The sequence below is a fragment of the Chaetura pelagica genome, unplaced genomic scaffold (assembly GCF_000747805.2).
Source record: "Chaetura pelagica isolate M959 unplaced genomic scaffold, ChaPel_1.0 scaffold106, whole genome shotgun sequence".
Classification (NCBI taxonomy): domain Eukaryota; kingdom Metazoa; phylum Chordata; class Aves; order Apodiformes; family Apodidae; genus Chaetura; species Chaetura pelagica.
In genome coordinates, this window is record NW_009954222.1 from 4,361,055 (window position 1) to 4,381,858 (window position 20,804).

At 39.4% G+C, this 20,804-nt stretch overlaps 1 protein-coding gene across 1 annotated transcript in view; it reads left to right on the forward strand.

The window, feature by feature from the left end:
* The window catches only part of LMO7 (LIM domain 7), a 92,111-nt gene that overhangs the window by 32,178 nt on the left and 39,129 nt on the right, over positions 1 to 20,804 (forward strand). The window contains exons 4-11 of the mRNA XM_010003497.1: positions 14,952 to 14,982; positions 15,548 to 15,661; positions 16,074 to 16,272; positions 17,410 to 17,662; positions 18,123 to 18,422; positions 18,784 to 19,074; positions 19,344 to 19,541; positions 20,007 to 20,723. Coding sequence (XP_010001799.1) covers positions 17,448 to 17,662; positions 18,123 to 18,422; positions 18,784 to 19,074; positions 19,344 to 19,541; positions 20,007 to 20,723 — 1,721 coding nt within the window. The 5' untranslated portion in view covers positions 14,952 to 14,982; positions 15,548 to 15,661; positions 16,074 to 16,272; positions 17,410 to 17,447. The remainder of the gene's footprint in view (positions 1 to 14,951; positions 14,983 to 15,547; positions 15,662 to 16,073; positions 16,273 to 17,409; positions 17,663 to 18,122; positions 18,423 to 18,783; positions 19,075 to 19,343; positions 19,542 to 20,006; positions 20,724 to 20,804) is intronic.

Here is a 20,804-nt window from a genome sequence, read left to right on the forward strand (position 1 = left end):
CAGCTTCTCTTCATTCTGCTTGATCAGAGGTAGATCTGTACAATAAGCTGTGCTGTGTTGGTTTTAACATATGCACCATGGGAACATCTTTCACTCTCCACAAGGGTGTGTATGATGCTGTGTGGTGTTGCAGTCTCACCTGAGCCCTGCCTAAGTTACTGTGTTCCTCTACAGAACTTGTTAGAGGGCAACATAGCAAGGACAAAAGAAATTCTAGCAAAAAATGATTTAAAGCTAATGTGAAAGAGTCAAGCTCTTTTTCTTTGATTAACTCTGATAGATAAATGGATGTCAGCTTGTCACTAGTGTTAGAGAAGTATTGCAAGTTATTGTTAGCATCACCAAAATGCATTGTCTCACTTTCAAGTACATGTCAGTACAGTTTTCATTTGTGTACCTTCAGATTTTTGCGACTTTTTTCAGGTCCAAGAGGGGCCTGAACTGAAAGTTTCTGTATTGGCTTGTTTCTGGTTCAGGGGAGCTGTGGAAGCAGTGAACAGTGGAAATTTCTTCTTTTCTCCTGTTGCCCAGGAATGTGTTTGTATGGTTTCCATCATGTGAAAATGGCATATGGCTGTTTGATCAGTCAGAGGAAAAAGAAAAGCTTGCTTTTATCTCCCAGGGAAGGAATCTTTTTGATGGACATGTACCAAAGGCACGTGTACCTTACTTCTAGAAGGAACTTTTGTTTGCAGAATTTTTGTTAGGAAAGCAAATATGTTCAGGCTCCTAGAAACTGTTTGGTCAAGCTTAATTGCATGTAGGTTTTGGCATACAATGTTTAATGAAGCATGTTCCTGTTATTTGTGCATCTGAAGTCACAAGAGAGACTGGGCTCCTTATAAGCTGAAATAAGGAGTAGTAGAAACAGTGGAATAAAACTACTAAATGGTGTTTTTATTACCTTCCCCTTCAGTATTTCAGCTAATTGCTTCAGATTACTATAGCTTTTGTTACTGAGACTTCTTTGTCAATGCAATATGTTTAATGATGAAGATTCTCTTCAGTTCCAAAACAAGTGTATTAAGATTAAATTTTACCTGCAAAATATTCCAGAATCTGCTTTTACTGTGAATAAAAAGGGTGTAGCATATCCTCAGTTTCTAGTTCCTTGACCATAGGTGATTCCTGTGCCTTTGCTGCTGTTGTTCAGAATAGCGTTCTGATGGCTCTCTAGCTAATTTAGGATACCCAGTGAAGATATTTTCTTGCTGTTTTCATTCTCCATTGCCCAGAAATACCTGGCAGGCAACTCACAAAACAAACAGCAACAACAGGTCAGCCTCAAAGGGTGCAGGCTTTGAAGTAGAGGCCAGGTGATGGTTATAAGAGGTTAGTCTTTAATGGTGTTACAAAAGGTAGCTGCAGAGGTTTCCATGCATTTGCTTGTTAAAGTGTGTAATGCCCTGATCCTTACATACAAAAAATAATTAGTTGGTATTTAGTAGAAGGAATTGCCTTGTACTTTCATTGGTGGTGGAGGATATAGCAGAAGTTAGTTTATAGCCAGGATTTTAAGTGTGTGACTTTTTTTGGTCAACACAGCAAGATACAAGGATAAAAAGCTTTAAGACTAACTGGGTACAGTCAACTTAAAAAGCTTCTAGAAGAGAGAGGGCAGAAAAAGAAATTGGCTCATTAAACAAAGCAAATTGCAGTCCATTCTAATATTTGTACCTGCAATAAAATTAATTATTTAAGAGATTAAATACCGTGATGTTCGTTGCATGCTTATATGTTTAATTTTTCATAGAGAGTTACTTTATGGTTTGACTAAAACTTTCTTACCACTGGTGGTGCTCCCTGGCCAGTCTTCAACTTGTGAAAGCACTTTGTTAAGGGTTGGTTGGATCCTCCTTGCATTACCAAAATTACAAAAAAAAGCCTTTTTGAAGAAAGCAGAATTTCAAACCAGCTTTAATTTTTGTAAGCTGTTCTGAAATCATGAGCATGTTAGTGAACAGATACTCGAGGGGAATTGGTATGGCACTCAAAGTGAGTGGATTTGAGATTTTACACATTGCAAATCAGCCCAGAAGTAATTTAAATGTGTGATTTAAAATGTATTTTAAAAGTCCTGTTTACTTCACATCCAATCTGCTGATTTCTATGCTATTAGCATTCATCAATGCTAGCGTTTCAATGTCACTACTTAAAAAGGGAAGGGATTTGGAAGTGCTTTTGGCAGGAGTTTGTTTTTTCTTTGTGTGAAGAATGATACCGCTGTGCTTTTAATTTATTATTCTTTTCCTGGTGGCTTTCCTTTTTGAAGCCTAGTTTTTGTTGGTGACTTTATTATACAAAAAAGTTCAAATATATTAACCTGTGTACCTATCCTGTGTCTGTCAGAGTTTTTCCTTCAGGGGCTTAAGTAATAACTGTGTTATTTTTAATAATAGTTCAAATACTTGAGATTAATACTTGAGATTCTGTCCTGAGTTCATGCAACAGTTTGAGATTTCTTTCCCTTGCAAAAGCTTCCACAGATTCTTTCCTACCTGAAAAAAAAATTTGGGGGTGCATACTTTTACATGTACTCCATGTGCTGTTTTCCAAGTGAAGAGCTTTAAATGCAGTGTGGCAGAGGACTTCACATTCATCTGAGCAATAAATATCTGACTACTGCAGTGGTTCTGAATCAGTGTCTTCCAATAAATCAGCATCAAACAGATGGCTGATTTGTTACACCATGGGCTGGTTTTGATGGTACTGATTTATGATATTAAAGATGGAGCTTGCATAATTTACTGCAATATATAAATAACTGCAGTGCAAGTTATTTTTTAGTATCTTAGAAAACTTGCACACTGTACTACTCTACCCCATGTTTTTCTTTGAAGAAGATTGTTGCATGTCTTTGTACCTTCATTTGCTAAATAAATAAATAACAGTGACTTTTATTGTATTTATTTTTAAATTGTATACTCTAACAGATTAATCAGGCCACTCATTTTATCTGCACTGAAGGGTAGAGAATTTAATACGTTAAGGGCGCTCCAGCTATTTTGTAACAGCCTTCTCCACCTACCTAATGCTATGCAGCAAGAAAATGAAAGGATATTGCAGAAAAATTTTCAGTTGTGTGGCTAATGTGGTCAATAGTTTGCCATCTGGCAACCAAACATGATGATAATGCTCAAAGTTATCTCCTGTGTATGCTATCTGTGGGTCAAAGGGTGAAGTTATTTCCATCCGTTCTTACCATCTGTACCTTATGGTCGTTGCTTTCCTGTCAAGGAGAAGCTGAGCTTTGCTGCAGTTTGACAAGCTATTCCTAAACTATCAGAAGATACTGATTTATCATCTCCTCATTGGAGGATGCTACTAGTGATTCCTCCATTGCACTGAGTTAATTTCTTATTGTAGCTCTCCTAGCCTGGAGGTGAAAAGGAGGGAGACCTTGGAAGTAATTTTGGGTCTCACTGGGCCAACGTGTGCACTGTGGTGATGAGACTTCTGAGATGGCTTCCTGCAGGCTTCTTTCCCAATTGTAATTTGTTTCAGGTAGGCTAACAACTCTAAAATTAGTTGTACTCAAGAGGAGAAATGTCTGATTAGTTTTACCAAACTGCCTTTGCGTTTCTCATCCTGTCTAGATGTCTCATCTGAGGGGTGATAAGGACTTGGCTTATCATTGAACTGTAAAGCAGTAAATATAGTGACAGCACTCTTGTTGATGGGATTTGTGAATTAAATAGGGTTAAAAACTTGAGATCAAAAGGTCTGCTTCCATAGACACTTACAAGGTAGCAGGTTTGGATTTAGCAGTGGCTAATGCCACATGTGTACTGTACCTCATGGAGCTGAGCCTGGTAGCAAACTGGTGCCATTCATGTACTTTGCAGTTTAATCATTGGTTTGGTTTAATCTTTGCAATTATTAACTGCAATAATGGTTGCAATTCACAGGTTTTTTAAGAAACCCTTAATCTTCAGAAGCTATGGACTCCTAGTTGTGAGTCTGTGGTTTCTGTTAACTCTGTCTGCGTCAGAGAGACTGCCCAGTCTTTGTGTGATAATGATGAGGGTTGTTAGGGAAAGGATTTGTAGAATAAATAGCCTCTTCCAGAGGCCAAGAGTTATTTTTGTGTTATTCTGGCTCTGTGCTTTGATGAACTTCTGGGAAGGATAGCTTACAACCACCATGTGTGTTTTAAGTAGCCTATTTATCCAGTGCTTCATCTGGCTAGACAGTTGCTGAAATTCTGCAGATGGCTAACTGTAGTTTCCAAGAGCTGGTGTATGTAGTACCTCCTTTCCTATGAGGAGGGAGATTCCTCATTTCTCATTTACTCATGTACTCATTAAAGATGTTGGGAATATTGCCATGGCCTTTCTTGGAGCAGAATTGGATCGTTTTGTTCCATTCCCTCCTTACCACCAGACTTTGTTGTAATAGCTTGTTGAAGCATATTGGTGGTGTCTTAATTGGGGTATTAAGCTTTTTTCCCCCTCAGTCATCAGTTTCATGGTACCAATTACATACTTTTTGAGTACCAGTGAAAGAGAGGTGTGACATCATCTATAGTTTCCTGGCTGGGATTGTTTTGCCATATCATTAATTTTGCTCGAGCTTTTATTCTGAGACTCCTAACTTTACAACAGAAACTCTCAAGTGACTAATAGCACAATTGGTTTCAGTAGGTTGGGATGCTTAGAACTGAGGTAAATTCTCCAACTTCAGGGGTGTATGTTCAGTCTAGCTTAACTTCTTTTTTTTTTTTTCTTTTTTTTTTTTTTCTTTTTTCCTTTCCTCTCTCCCTCCCCCTTTTTGCCTCCCACACAGACTTTCTAACATTCTGGCAAAGCAAGTATTTGGACTTTTACCCATTCTCTCACTTTGCAATAAAGAAGCATTCATTTTTCCAACATTAAAAACTTGGCCAAAAGACCTGGCCCAAAAAGCTTAATGTTTTGAGCAAATGTTTAAAAATACCCTCTGACTTAGTTGCTCTAAGTAGCCTTATAGAGCACTGCTGTCATTCCCTCCTCCCAAAATAAGCTAATTTAAGGAAAAAAAAAAAAAGCTAACACTTATTCAGTGATTTTGATAGCAACAAATTGAATTTAGTAATTTCAAAAGTTACAGAAATCAGTCTGGAGCCATAAGGAACCATAGTAAGAATAGTTACATCTTTAAGTAGCTCTCAACAGTGGATGTTGCGGGATGTGAGAATTGTAGAAAACATGGAAAATAATATCTGCTCCTCTTAGATCTCATCTGTGCCCCAAAACAAAAGAGGACATTTTTTCTGACAGCAGTACACTGTGTGAATTTTACTTGATTTTTATATCCTGTTTTAAATTGTGTTGCTCTTTCATGCCATGGTTTCTAGGAGAGCTGGTTCATCCTCTTTTAGCATTCTTTTCTGGTAAAGATGACTAAATTAGCATTTGACTCTGCATTGATCAAAATGTTTTCCCTGACTCAAAATATGTCTTCACAAATGAAGGCAGATCATTAGAACATAGGAAATAGTAAAGTTCAGTTGGATTTGTGTACGTAACTTCATTTGGGCATGTATGCATCAACCTAAATTAGTAGAGAACTGACTTCAACAGAGAGAAGTTAGGTTCATACTCTGTGCTCCTTGTGATGAGTGATGATGTTGTGCTCTGAGTTGCTAGAGTTACCCAAAGAAACATAGAGAAAATACGGCAACATTTCAAAAAGGAAGCATTGTAATTTCTTCAAGGCTTTTTACTTGCTAGAGAAATATTTTGCCAAAATATTACTGAGAAAACCCAGTAGTCCTTTAAAGTTTTTATTCCAAATGTAGAGACTAAACTAAATGGTGCAGTAATGCACCAGTGATTTATTTGTACTTAAGGACAAATTCTGAAATCACTTTAACTTGTTTCCAAAATCTTTATCATGGAATAAACTGCACTTACCTTGTACCTTCTTTTTGGTATCTTTTCTCTGTCCATCTCTAGAAATAAATATGAATTCTTTCCAAAATCCTATCTCTATGACACATTCCTAAATGCTTTGCTTTCAGTTATTCCCCCTTTAAACTGCTAAAGCACTTGTTCTTTCATAATATGACAAAAGTTGAGAATAAAAAGAGAGACTGAGGTAGACATTGCTTCAATTCTCTGTCCTAACCATACAATAGCTTGGAATACAATATGTTGGAATTGCTATGAGGGAAGAAATGAGCCATCAGAAATCTGTGCAAGTAACTCTCAAGTGCTGCATATCTCACATACTCCCCAAATGCAGGGAGTCTCTGTCCCCTCAGGATGATATATCCAACCTCACACTTATATGTGGCATTATGGATCTTGGCTGTCCTGCAGAGACAGTGACTGAAGTGCAGTGAAGTTTAGACTCCTGCCCACTCATGGGCCATGGACAGGGCATATGTAGTTTCTGCTGGTAACTCTTACTGAGTCACATCTGTGCCAAATATATGGGTTAGAACAACAGCAACTGAGCTGATGCTGCCTTGGACTGGTGAAACTCTGTGTTAGCAATACCTGGGAGAAGTTACTGTTAGTCACCCTTTTTCTTTATCAGTGGATATGTTTGTTGCCAAATATCCGGTCTAAATTATACAGTATAAACAGGAATTATATATATGTATTTTTTTCAATCTGTTTTTGCACACCATGAGAAGTTAAATAAACCTCCTGAAGTTGCTATTGAGTGTTAGAAGCTGTGGTAAACTGTTTTCCTTATACACAAGGCACTTGTACCTCACCACCTGTTTGCTTGACGCAAAAATAACAAAGGATTACATTTACCAAATCTTTTCTCTGGGCATGGACCAAGGGAGGAGATCAAATGCAGGAAGGTGTGTTTCTTTTTTTTTCCCCTTCTCTGATTATAGAGGCTATAAAAATCTCTGTCTCTCTGAGCAAGCAAAGTTGAATAAGCTGCCAAATCCTAGCTCTTCCCAAGGGACCACTTCTGAATGCTGTATCCAAAATGAATGATTGTATTAATGCTGGGGGTTGAGGGTAAGAGAGTGCACACAGACAGTTGCTATGGAGTAGCTGGTAGATGGAAATTTTTCTACCCTAGCTTACCTTGCAGCAACTTGTTTATCTCTACTCTGAGTTGGTGCAGAGGTGTCTGGATGATACTTTAGAGGGAATAAATGAGTCAGTATTGAGGGCTAGTCTACAAAATTACCTCTGGTAGCTGCATGGGGGAGGTGGGGATGTTGAAATACTTTGGTTAGATGTAAGAGTGGGAGTAAAAAGGACAAGAATTTTGGAAATACTTAATTTAATAATGAGAAAGAGGCATCAGACAATAGAGAAAGTGGATTCCAGTATTGTCTTGAAAAAATGCTAACTGTGAGTTGCCATGGTTGCTGCCTTTTAGCTAAAGCAAATTATGTACTTTATACAGAATCATTTTTTTTTGGTAAATGCTGTTGTACTATATCCATACTAGTTAAAAGCTGCATCTTTGTGGGGTTTTGTATATGTTTCTAAAAGCTTAGAGGTTCTAATTTAATTGCCTATTTTGATACTTGTTTTCCAGATATACTAACTATTCCTTTTGAAAAGAGTGCTAGCACAAGTGTGTGTTCCCCATATGGGTTTCTATTCAAATTGATCTACAAAATTTACACAATAGGGCGTAGTGTGGAGCAGGAGGGGAGTGAAGGGAAAGGGTCCTCAAAACTGAATACAAAAGAAGTTAATGTGGGTGATGATCCCGATGATCAACAGGATGAGCTCAAGTCTGTTGGTTTTTGAGAGAGTGTAAAATCTCAGCATTTATACAAGCTACAAGCAAGAAAAAAGGTAGAAGTGGTATAATTTACTATAACTCTGATGCCAGGGTCAACTGAATTATGTACAGGTTTACAAAAAGAAGGGGGCAATAGGGAGGTAAAATAAGGAGAGACAGAGTGATCCAGAAAAGTAATATGCTCCAAGTTCTAAAAACCAATGCTTTGGAAGTTATAAAACTATAGATGTATGTGTGTGTGTGTACATAAACCAGATATCTATCTGTCCATCTATATTGATTTGTTTAAGTGCTGCTTTCTTTTTTTTTTCTTAAAAACCAGTTAATTTCACCTCTGAAAATTCTAACATCCTCTTGAATGTGAATGAATTATTTTATTTCCTTTGAGAACTCCTAATGTGAGCTTGGAGTCAAATCCAACTTCTAAATCTTTGTGCAGAGAGTGCATGATTTCTTACAAAAGTCAATGGATATTCTCATACTTCATGGCCAAAGTATATGGCATGAAACTGGTAGCTTTCAGAAATAAAATATTTGGTTGTTTTGTTGTGGTTTTTTTGCATAGGTATCAGTCTAGACCTGGAATTCAAAGTAACCAGTACAGACTGCAGAAAAACTCTGTATGCTCTGGAAAAAAAAAAACGAACCAAACGAAGCCATAGAATAAATGCCCAGTTTAATAACCTGTCATTAGTGAAGCTTCTGTCTTTTAGGTGTTTTTAGGAATGGAGTAAGAAAAAGGCACCAAAAGGGACCAGCCAACAAAGCAACGTTAATTATGAATACTTTGTCTTCTCTATAGCTTAACATTTGAGCAGGAAGCTGTAGTATAGTACCAGTCTCGTCTTTCTGTGCAAGTTGTTTCTGCAGTGATGCTGTATTCCTCTTCCCCTGCCCACTGCTGACATGAGAGCCAAGGAGTGCTCAGGTTATGAGCCAGGCTCCTCTGCACAGGCTTGTTCTTCTGGGGATGGTTTTGAGGGTTGTTTGGGGGTTTTATTTTTATTTTCTGTTGGTTAGGTATGCCTTCTGCCCTACACTATTCTGAATATTGGTTTTCTCTTTGGGAGAAACCTGTAGATTAGACTGAGATATGAGGAAGTTGGCAGAGATGGACCACCCAGGGAGTAGTCGGAAAAGAGCGTGAGGAAGTGGATAATATGAGTGTCCAGTGACTTGCTAGAGCTAATGCACATTTCTAGAAGTGCTTGTTTTTGTTTTGATAAGGGATTTAATAGTGCGGAAGCAGAATGGGTGAGATCAGCAAGGAAGCACCGTGCTCAAGAGGCAGCATGAAAGGAGGGGCTCTGAGGCAGTGGATGGGGACACGTTCCCATGGAGGGTGTTGGCCAGCTGTGTTCCCTCCCTGCCTTTCCCCTCTTGGGCATATCTTCTCCACCCTTCAGCCCCTTTATTAGTAGGTGAGGGCACAGGGTGGGGACAGACTGCTCTGTCATCAAGACCCACAGAACTCCTTGCTGCCAGCCAGGGGTTTTGTAGGGGCACGGAGGAGAGGATTCTGCTCAGTTTCAAACCTGACTCTCTCTGTATTGTTACAAATTAAGTGGCATTGGGTCAGGTGGATGTGTTGCTATGGAAAATACATGTGCTTTTTATAGTAAAATAAAAAGGCGCATTTCAAAAAGCTGCTCTTGAGCTCTGCAACCATAATCTGGCCGTTTTATTCCCAGCAATCTCTGCAGTGAACAGTGGCTCTCAGGGTTGAATATCAGTTCACTAGGAATCCAAGTGCTGGAGGAATGTCCTCATGTTTCTGTATGCCTGCAGCAGCTCCATCTTCCACTGGAGCCTTTCTATTCTCAGCAGCACATGGGAATTCAGTGAGATCCAATAACAGCAATATTAATAGCAGTTGAGTAGGTGGCCAAAGAGGTTGAAATGTAGCACAGGCCCACTGCTAGTTGGACAGCCAGTGTTTGTCTCCTGCGCAGCATACCTTGGTGGGGGTGGAGAATCCTTCAAACCCTCTGACATCCTCCTCAAAAGCGTAAGTGAAGCTGGTCGGTGTCAGGGTAGAGTGTCAGGAGCTTGGGAGAGGGCTTGTTCTGCAGCCTGATGACCCACTATGGCTCCCAGGCTGGGGCATGGCTTTTCCAAGTCCTTCAAAGGGCATCTGGGAGGCACAACCTCTTAGTGGATGGAAGTTCAAATGAAGAGCACTGATACTTCTTTTTAAACAGAATTCTATTCAAGTCTTGTGTTCATGAGATCTGTAGTACAGAGGAAGGGACAGAAAATAGATAGCGTTGGCAGCTGTTGGGGTTTCTGAGCTATTCGTCACCAGGGGAAGGGTTTGGCACTGGGCAGGGTGCATTTGTCACTGGCACATTCCTTTCTATCAGTAGGAGTGTCTCTATCCCTTCTTTCTCCCCGTAAATGGATCGGGTTTTGTCCTATCTCTTTGGGCATGACCATGTGGCCTCTTCTAGCAGAGAACTCTAATTTAGAGGAGGAAGATTCTCTGATCTAGAGTTTTGTTTTGGTTAGTTTTTTTTTTTAAACCACAGCTTGGTATCTGTATTTTAAATATGTTTCTATATAAGAAACAGACCATCAGAAAGCCATGCTTTGTGAATGGGATGCTGTAAAATAATCTTCCAGAATTTTGTTCCAACTTCTGGTATCTTGGATTTTGTCTTGAGCTCCACACTGATGTTCTCCTTGGAAAAAAATAACAAAGTACAGTGTCGAAGTGGATGTGAAATCATGAATTGATTGTTGTTGTAATTTAGTATGTGTTAGGATGTGGGGGAACCAAATCATATAATGTGTTAGGAAAACAAAATCCAAACTACAGGGTGTATTTCTTAAAAGTCTTGAAACAAGTCAACCTAAACATAGCTACTTAGAATGCACTGCTCTTTTGTAAGGAGGCACTGAGGAGTTGTATGTTTAAGGGTCAGCGTTGCCAGTGGATATGTTTTATAATTGGTTAAAATCAATTGTATGATTTCTTAAAGTACTGCAGTCTGCTAACTGTAAGGTGTGTGTGTGTGTATATTTCCCCCCCCCCCAATTTTTAAATACCTCAGAGTGCATTGAAATAATACTAGAAAACTTTTCCTGTCAGTCTACTCACTAGCAAGCATCAGGAGATGAAGAGGAAGATGAAGGGGAAGCACAGAGTGCCTCTGGCTGGGGTTTTGTCATGTGGGGGAACTCATGGTACTGGTGTGGGGCAGAGATCTCCCTCTCCAAGCCCCTGCCTGCTCCTCTGCCTCCACTGCCGTGCTGGTGCAGTTGCCTGTGTGAGCACGCTATTAAAACAGGTCAGCAAGTTAATTTGAGGTTTGAAAATGTGTATGAGGAAAAACCCAAACAGAGAAATGGGCACGGACCTCTGGTCCTGATGCAGGACGTGGAACCGCAGCATGATTCAGAGCTGTGTTGGCATAACCATGGGGGCAGCAAACAGGAGCAGCTGGAAAGGAAAGGGAGACCAGGAAATCCTTAAGCTAGAGCTGCTGCCAAAGCCTTTGTGTTTTCAGGCTAGGGCCTCGGTGACTAATTTTGCTATTTAACCTTGAGCAAACAGTGGAGCTGAGAATAAATTCCCTCCGCTGCGGCTGAGCTGGCTGATCTGCCGTGTCACTTTGCTTTATTCTTGTAGAGTGGTCCTCCTTACAGAAACATCTGTCAGTCCATGCTGGCTGGGCCTAAGTGATGTTTGGGAATATGCGTTGCCTTCGAACATAAGAGGTATTTTCACTCTAAGCATATCTCCTACTACAAAGTGAGAGCTATTTCTGTCCCATTTGTCTTTTTTTTTTTTTTTTTTTCTGTTTGCTGAAGGATTGACGTAGATGAGATGACTTGCACAGAAGGTATTATTTCTCCACGGGTGGTTATTTCACATCTTTTTGCATCAATTTTTAACTTGGAACCATGCAGATGTGTTTCATAATTACTGTAGTCACTCCCACATATTGTTATGTCGTGGCCTTTAGACTTTCATACTGCATTTGATACATATTTTCCAGGATAGTTAATCTTCAAGTTGTATATCAACTTTTATTGAAACCACTGTCAACAATTAAGGTTCACACTTTGTGAATTAATGTTACACTTTTAAAATTTTGACAGTTTTGAGTTGGAGTTTGACATTAGGGTTAGACTAGGTAACGCAGAGTTGGCATTGCTTTTCTTTTAGACTTCAGAATGAATGCTACAGTTCTGAGACTGTGGCAGGAGCAGATGAAGTATTCAGAATAAATTTATTTTCTCCAGGACCTTAACTGCTGTCCTTAGCAGCTTCCTTGGCTTATAGTTCAGACATGTTTAGTGAAGTTGCACTGTTAATGAATGGAGATACAAAAACCTCTGGGAGGACAGAGAAAGTAATGTTTGAATGACATGAAGTGGTTTATTAAGTGGTATTGCATGGTCTTTAGGATAGAAGCCCACTCTTTTGGCAAATTGTTGCAGCCTTGATTGTGCCCGCCTGAGCAGATCTTCAGCCTGCTTACAACTTAGACCATAATGGCATTAATTTATTCAAGCCAGAAGTTACATTACACGGTATATGGTATATAGTCTGCACCAACAGGGGCTCTATGATGATTTAGGATGAGAGTATCAAAAAAGCAGACTTCTTTCACAGTTGCCAAATGTAGGACTGGCATTTCTTTACATTGGTGAAGATACTTCAGCAAGTGCATAACCCCTTCAGTTCCTAGAATAGCTTTCCTAGGACAAATGCCTTTACAAGTAGTGCTGTGTGTGCACATAAGTGCTGTAGACTGTGTACAAAATAAGGTTATAATGGTCCAAGAGTGTTTAAAAAGCTTAAGTTTGTGCACTCTAGCTTCTAACTGATGTCTTTACATCCAGTGTGAGAAACGGAGGTTTTCAGCCCAAAGTATTTTGAACCAGACATGAGAAGGGGAGTGGAGGTGAGAGTAGGAGCCTGCTGTTGGGTAGCAACAGAGAAGGTAGGGTCCTGCCTCCTCGCACAGCAGCAAAGAACTTACTGTGCTTGAAGCTGATGCATCTGTCTTGCCCCCTGCTATAAAATGTAGCTGTTTGGAGCTATACTGAAGATTGCAGTTGAACTCTTTGCACAGCACTGCATAGTATTTACATCTTGAAAAGATTTTATGAAGGAGAACTTCTATTTAATACAAATTTTTATTTTTGTGTTTTCATTTACTGTTTACACATTCTAGGACAACACATTAATAGAATCCTCCTTTTCTTCCCTCCCCCCTACCACCCTCCCCCTTAAGGACCATCAAAGAATGAATATACGCCTATAAAGATGAGGAACTGATAGCTCTAGATTAGCAAGCATTCCCTTATTTTGTTTTTTTCCTTCTAGTCAGACTACATCTGTCATGAAAAGTTGCTTAAAGGATTTAAAGACCAATATATGTAGTTAAGAGAAGGAGAGTAGTAATACAGGTGAAGAAACCTTGGTCACGAAGAGTAAACAGCTTGTTCATTTGCTTCCGTTGTTGTCTGAGCAAACATGTGAGTGGAGGTTGTCTCTGGTGTGAGAATCTCTCATTCAAGTGTGTGAAAGATTTTCCTGGTGCATTTTGGGTCTCAACTATGCTCATTAATTTACGTGGATGTCTTAAGTTTTGCATTGTTTATAGGCCAAATACGCAGACCTAGTTTATTTGTGGTTATTCAAGTACAGGAAATATATTAAAACATGGAAACAGGTGAATTTTCCTCCTGCTGCACATGATTGACCTAAATGATTCCAGAGAACTCATGGAAAGCAGAAAGTAGGCACTATTGCGTTAAATCATGTAGCTCTGCTCTGCATGAGGGTTGACAGGCTCTTGGATACAGGCTCCAGCTGACTAAGGGCAGAGTTCTTCACTGCTTGCTAGACCTGTCTCTAGTCAATACTCTAGGTCACAGCCATGGTGTGTCCTGCAGCATGGACACCAAAAAAGAAGTACCATGCACTGAAGAAAAATAAGAGGAAAACTTTTTCAATAAGTAGCCCCCAGGAAAAAAGAACAGCGATGTTTACATTGAAGGAGAAGAGAGCCTCCTTGTCTGTGAGGAAGCAGTTGCTGACTACAAAGCTAGTAGCATCTCTGGCATGATATTAAGGAAGCTGTAGGTGGGGATTGTGCAGGTGGGATCCATCTCAGGATATTCTGTTCCTGCCAGCCTGATTTCTTTACGATGTGGGGGGCAGGCGTGGCAATTACATCTGCACAGAGTGGAGTGGGCACTGTCAGACTAAGAAGAAAGAGCAGGGGACCTTTCTTCTGCCAAATGTTAATTATCTGCTATTTCATTCAAAGCCCTTCACCATGCTGTGTCTGAAGCTTGCCACTGAGCAAGCCCCAAACCAACAGCATCTGGGGCAGGTAAAAAGTTGTTTGGGTGTATTTATGCCATTTGCCCTTCCATAAGAGATGGCAATGCAGGTGGGAGGGTTGTGCAGCTGCCATCTACACTCCAGCCTGGAATATGTACGTCTGAGGACTCAGCTAGTGGTAATCCACTTTTAGGAGGCTCCCATCTAAAAGTTTCTTCATGCTGTTAAAATGAGTGGGAAGAGAAGAGGACCACTCTGAGTGTGACTTGATGCACTTCCAAGGTGTGCCACAAGTTAGCTAAATATATTTTATAAGGTTGATAATGTTAGTGATTGCATTTATTTTTTTCTTTTTGAAAAGCATATATCTTACATAAAGGCAAACCAAATTCCTTCTTGCAGCTCTACAACATCTCTCTCCAGATGTCCCAGTTGCAGTTGCTCATTTTATGACTTAAAAAGTCTGTTTAGGCTGAAGCATTCTCTGTGTCTGAGGCAAATACTTTGGAAAGTATAACAGGATCAGGAAAGAAAGTAACAAGTGAATCTGCTTTCATATGGAACTAAAGATCTTCCTGGCTAATCCAGGCTGTATTTCCCAAAGTCATTAGCTTGTTTTCCACATTTATTTTGTTGGTAACTAAAAGCCTTAGCTAATTAAAAAAGCCTAGAGCCTTTCTGAGTTTTTAAATCAGAAACTGTAGTAGATCAGCTAGTTTCTTACTTTATATGCAATGATTGAAATAATATGGAGTTCTTCCTGAGGATTCAAAGCAGATTGATTTTTACTTCTTTTATAACAGTCATAGCTCCATGTTTTATAGTAGCCTCTAATTAGATGTGAAACCTTTTAAATCTTGAAGAATTATTAAATATTAAGTCAGAGATTTTAAGTTTTTGTTTTCTTTTCTTTCTTTCATTCCCTGCCCTGCTTCAGACCGGAGGAGACCAACAGAAGAGTGAAAAATGTAAGACACACTTTTTCTTCTGAAACAATTTCACACTAATTGTGCTTAAATATTTTTAAAACATTTCTGTTTATGGCACTGTCATATTGACCTTATTCTTCAGCCATTCATTTATCTGACGCAAATCAGTGCCATCTTATGATGAAGTCTACATAGCTTACTTTTGCAAATACATATAATAATTAGAAAAGGTACTTGTATCTGCTTACTTAGCTGAGTCTCCTTCTCTGGAGACTCTCAGGACCTGTCTGGATGCCTTTCTGAGTGATCTGCCCTAGTTTTTGGTCCTTCTCTGGCAGGGCAGTTGAACTTAATGATCTTAGAAGGTTCCTTCCAACCCCTAACATTCTGTGATCCTGTGATAGATGAGATGCATCATAACACTCTTTAATTGGTTTTGATGGAGATTCTAGCTAATGCCATAGACAAGATTTTACACTTCATTGTGTAAAACATCTCAGTATTCTGAGATGCTTTTATACTGGTACATGGTTTGAGATGAAAGTAATGATGTTTATATTTGATTTTTTAATTTGTTTGGGTTTTTTGTTTGTTTTTTTTTTAGGTTTTGATAACACTATACTGGCTTGGGAGAAAAGCTCAAAGTAACCCTCATTATAATGGTCCATACCTCAACCTTAAAGCATTTGAGAAGTTATTAGGGCAAGCATTGACTAAGGTAAGGAATCCAAAAAGAATAGTAAACATATAGCCTGAATTTTGGCGTTTACTATACATTACAGTATCAGCTCTAAACAACCTCTCAGGGTTTAAATTTATTCTTAGTTTGGACAACATGTTAATTTGTTTTGTTTGATTTGCTTTATGTCAAAGTCCACGCAAAAGGAATGATTTTTATCCTGCACTGTTTCTTCTGCTATCCATGTAATCATGAAATTCAGAATCCATCTGCTCTTATTGATGTGGTAGACTGAGAAACCTTGTCTTGATTCCCTTTGGCTAAGAGAAATTTAAGACCTTTTGTTCAATCTCCTATCCAGGGTCTTGCACATGTTGTTTTTAAGGGTTTGCAGCAAAAACTCTCAAGTTGTTCTTGCAACTTATATTATTGCAAAACTTAACTCTTATAGGCACTTGAAGAGTCCAGCCACCTGAGCAGAAGTGGCAGGGATAGTGGGTACGGTGATATTTGGTACGTTGACCGGGGAGAGCCTTTTTCATCCTCTGCTAGCCATAAAAGAGACGATTCCTTCGATAGCTTGGACTCTCTTGGTTCAAGATCCTCTGCAAGCTTTTCTTCAGATATAACCTTGAAAGGTGGCAGTGAAGGTAGGTTTTTTCCTCTTTTAAATCTTCTGTTGACACGTGTCTTACGATTCTGACGGAAGACAATGTATGGACCTAGTACTTCAGGCGCCCAGTAATTACATTGGCTTGAAAAGCAACTCTAGTTTTGCAACTGCCAGGGTTGTGTTTTGCTTAGGCAAATATTGACCTTTAACAGTTGGTAGAAACAAAACAATGTGCACGTGAATTTTCCTAGGAAGGTTGCTGGGACTCTTGCTCTCACAGCCACATTAGAGTGTGTGTATGTGTGGAGTATTTTCCCATAGTTTAGGAAGGGAAATTGCTAGAATGCAGATCCTAATGGGATCACCTGAAATTCAACAGTTGCAAGAGTCTCTTGCCCTGTTCCTAATGTGGACTGAAAAATCTTTCTTCACTCCATTTGTCAATATTCAATTTTCATTAGGGTTATTTTCTGCCTAGGTTAAAAACGGAATAGTAGTTGCTACTTTTGTTTGTCATAGAAAGAAAGGTAACAAGAAGAAAGTTTGTGACGTTTGATCCCTAAAACTGTACTCTAACCTATATTTCTCTCCCAGTTTTAAAATTAATACAAACTTGTAGTCCAACCTAAAGCTATAAAAATAGTGAGCTTTTGGATTTTGTTCTGTGTGAATAACATAAAATCACTCGGCCAAGAATAGATGATTTTTGATCTGAGCAAAGCAACACGTAGCCATACTACATGTGTAACATACCCTGGGCTTTTACTAGGCATTAATATGGTGAGATGAGCATGTTGATACACTATTTGCTGATGACTTGGCTTTGTTAGTAAATTTGAGTGGCAAATACGATATTAATTAAAAATTTATGTGCTGTTTTACCTCTTCGATCTAGAGTTTAGTTGTTCCTGCAGGGAACAGTGATAGTGAAAGAATGGAACAAATGTAGCAGAGGCATGCAAACAAACCTCAGCTTAATGAACCTTATCACAGTTTTCCTGTTACATTTCTAAAAATACTTCCCTTACTGTTCTGTCAGTAGCTCACCCAGTTTACAGACAAGATATGGAATTAAATTGATTTTAGAACACTTTGGTGCAAGTTCTAGCTAGAAGTTTGTGTCTAGAGAATAATGTTCCTGCCTTTTCTCCCCCCCCCCTTTTTTTTTCCTAAGGTTGCGACAGTGACACAGACTCAGAACTGCCCTTCAAGATGCACGACTCCCACAAAGATGACAGGTCTTACCGCAGGATCTCTGTGATTGAACCGAAACCTACCGCTGACTTCAACCGCTTCTTACCCAACAAAAACAAGCAGACGGCATATGTGCCGGCGCCCTTAAGGAAGAGGAGGACGGAAAAGAATGAGGACAACAGGAGGAGCTGGGCAAGTCCTGTCTTCACTGAGTCAGATGGAACTTTTTCAAGGTACTGCAGTCTTCATAAAGAAGACTTTAAGATTTTTTTAAAAAAGAAATGATTTCTTTAGTAGTTAAAGAAAAGCTGCTGTTGCTGCAATACAAAGTAAAGTATTTGAGTTTCCATGTTCTAAGGCGGGGGGATGTTTATGTGTGGCTGTGAGGTTATTTTCTTCAGTTTGTTTTTGTTGTTTTGCTTTGTTCCCTGTAACTAGTTTTCTGGTGTTTGAGTAATGTTTTGAAGCTGGTCACACTCCAAGTAGAGGAGATTTAAATTATCTTAAATGCAAATTCAAGCGAGATAGGCCTACGGTTTGCTTTCTCCTTAAAGCCTTCCAAAATAAGGTAGTGAATTTTGGTTGTCAGGCTTCTTCGTGCATACTCGTGAACTTAGTGGGCAGTTCTTGAGTTTCATCATTGCCTTCATGACTTCACTGTCTTCATTCTGTTCCTGTTTTGGTCAACCTCAGTGGACGTGAAAGGAATCCCGTAGCTTCCCGCCAAAATAGCAGAGCAGAGTGTGGGCTTACAAATCCAGCTTCCCTCCAGATGATATATGAGTATGACAGTGGCTCTGATTCAGAAGATGAAAGAAGGCTGCCTGACGTGGTTATGGATGACTTAGCAAAACGTAGATTTCTAGTCAAAAAGAGCCCTGTAAGCTCTGCTGCACCTGGACATCATTTCGTGTTGCGCAATGACTCTCCTAAATCTTGCTCACAAGAAAGTTATCCAGCTGGTCCACTGGCTGCAATGCTTGAACCACTGAGGTCAGAGATACTAATCCGAGATCCAGTAACTATTACATTACCTAAGCTGCAGTCAAAAAATAACTCCATAAAGTTAGTCTTCTAATTAGCATTTTAACATGGCTGATAAATTGTTATGCCTTTGCTACCAAGCTTTGTATTTTTGTCAGAGGTGATAGGATGCTGATATAACCATTTAACCTTTTTTTTTTTTTTTAATATATATATATATAGTTGTTTTTTCTGGTGCTGCAGTGATGGAATTGAAAACTAATTTGCTTCATTCATGAGGCTGAACTCTTGAGCCAAAAAGCATGTCTTTTTGCATTCTTTATGTCAAGTTGCTCCTAAAGTATCTTAACTGATTGGGTATTTTGAACAGTAACCAGAGGAGGCAGAGGCAGTTGGATACTAAAGAGGAAAACAAACCAAGAGTTAACATTCCTTCAGAATTATCTGGGTATTTTGATGAGGATGAGGAAGAAGAAGTAGGCATCCCAAACATTGAAAAAGATGATCTCTATTTTCGCAAGCTAAGTTCTTCAGCGTCACATACAGTGGTTGCTTATGACAAATTTCTTCCTAAGTTTTGGACTCCAGAAGAAGAATTGCTTTGGAAAAAAATCAGGAAATCTTCTTTCAAACCCTGGTATAAAGAGATACAAGGGTTCAGGTGCGTTTTCATGCATGCCCCTGTTTCTCTTCTGTGTGCAAAACCCTATAAATAAAGTGTAGTCATATGACTTTCTTTTTCATTTTTATTGCCAGTATAGCATCTGGATATGTTTTCTATATTTTGTTTCTTTTTTTTTTTTTTTTTTAAATAATTGAAATATTGTTTTCATTGCACTGTTGCCACTATGCATTTTACTCATGGAGCACACTTCATCATAGCTTTTTTTCTTTCCCTCTGCTCATTTTCTGTACTGTCACACCGCACAGTAGAAAGAAATCAGATTCTGAGGATGAGGAGTTTGCGTACAAACAAAGCTCTGCCATAGTTGCTCAACCAAGACCAAGTTTTGACTGGAACAGCAGTTGCAGAAGGGATCAGAGCTATAAGCCAACTGCTGAATATGTGGGAAGCTCATTGTCACAGATTGCAGAAGGAAAAATCTTGGAGGCTTCTGAGCAGCCCAGGTTGATAAAACTGCATGAACTGTACTCTTGCTGCATCAAAAAGAAATGGCTGGATATGCAAAGCTATATGAAATTAAACTTCATCCTGTGATGTTTTGCTTTTTTAGGTTATTACTATTTTGTTGTGGTTTTGTTTTGCCTTTTTTTTTTTTTTTTTTTTTTCTTTCTTCTTAAATGTACCCGTAGGGTGCTGGTCTTCTGAAACATGTAAATGTAGAACCATAACATGCTGCATAGGGCTATTGGCTTTGTGTGTGAGCATGTAAGCGTGCTGATTCTGAGCAGGTTAGTCTGCCTTGATACCTTTACATTGGTTGACATGTGCTGGTGAATGCCAAGTGGTGTAGTTCTGCTTGGGATACTGCAAGTCTAAACCAAATGTATATCACAATACATTGTGATCTGCTTGTCTTTTGCTAGTTAACAATATTTTTTACTTCCCTCCTTTTGTTTTATATGCTTCAGTCAGTTTTCGTTACTTCAGGCCCTGCAAAAATACACTGACTACTTGTCTTCTGAAGTGCAGACCAAAATTGATCCTACTTCTGGCCCTAGGCTCGTAAAATGTAGAAAGAATGTTTCCTTTGTACCAGGAAGCAAGGAAGGAGATGCAGAAAATGGGTATCTGTACCCAGATTTAGAAAACGATGACTTGTTTGTTCGGAAAACTGGGGCTTTCCATGTGAACCAAGTTGTTCTCCAAGACCCTCGGTATTTAAAAAAATTTTCTGAACAGGAGCCTCCCCTAGAAGGTGAGATAATCCTGCAACCTAGAGAGGGCCAACTTGTGATTCCAGATTTGGAAAAGGACGACATGATTTTCCGTAAAATCCTCTCTCAGAAAAAAGAGGTGCCCTTATCGGGGGCTCCAGACAAGTATCACCCAGCACTTTTTCCTGATCCATGGAGTCTTCCGGAGGAGATCCGCTCCAAGTTTCTATGTCTACTTGAAAAAAGCACAATACCAGAGGAAAGGAAGAGCAATGGCAGAGTGTTGTCACCATCTTCCCGCCACAAGAAGGACGACATGCTGACCCGCAAGATTGAATCTTGGAAGGTGGGAAGCAGTGTCCAACCAGTAAATTTCATCCCGGGTCCATGCAGTGAAGAAGACTGGAAGAAGTGGGAAGCCATCAGGGAGGCCAGCAAAGTTAGACACAAGAAACGGCAGATGGTGGAGAGGTCAGGTTGTGTCCTGCACGGATTGTGCTTGAGTGCAGCTGAACCCTTCCCATTCAGAAAAGCAGCATCTTGTGCTGAACC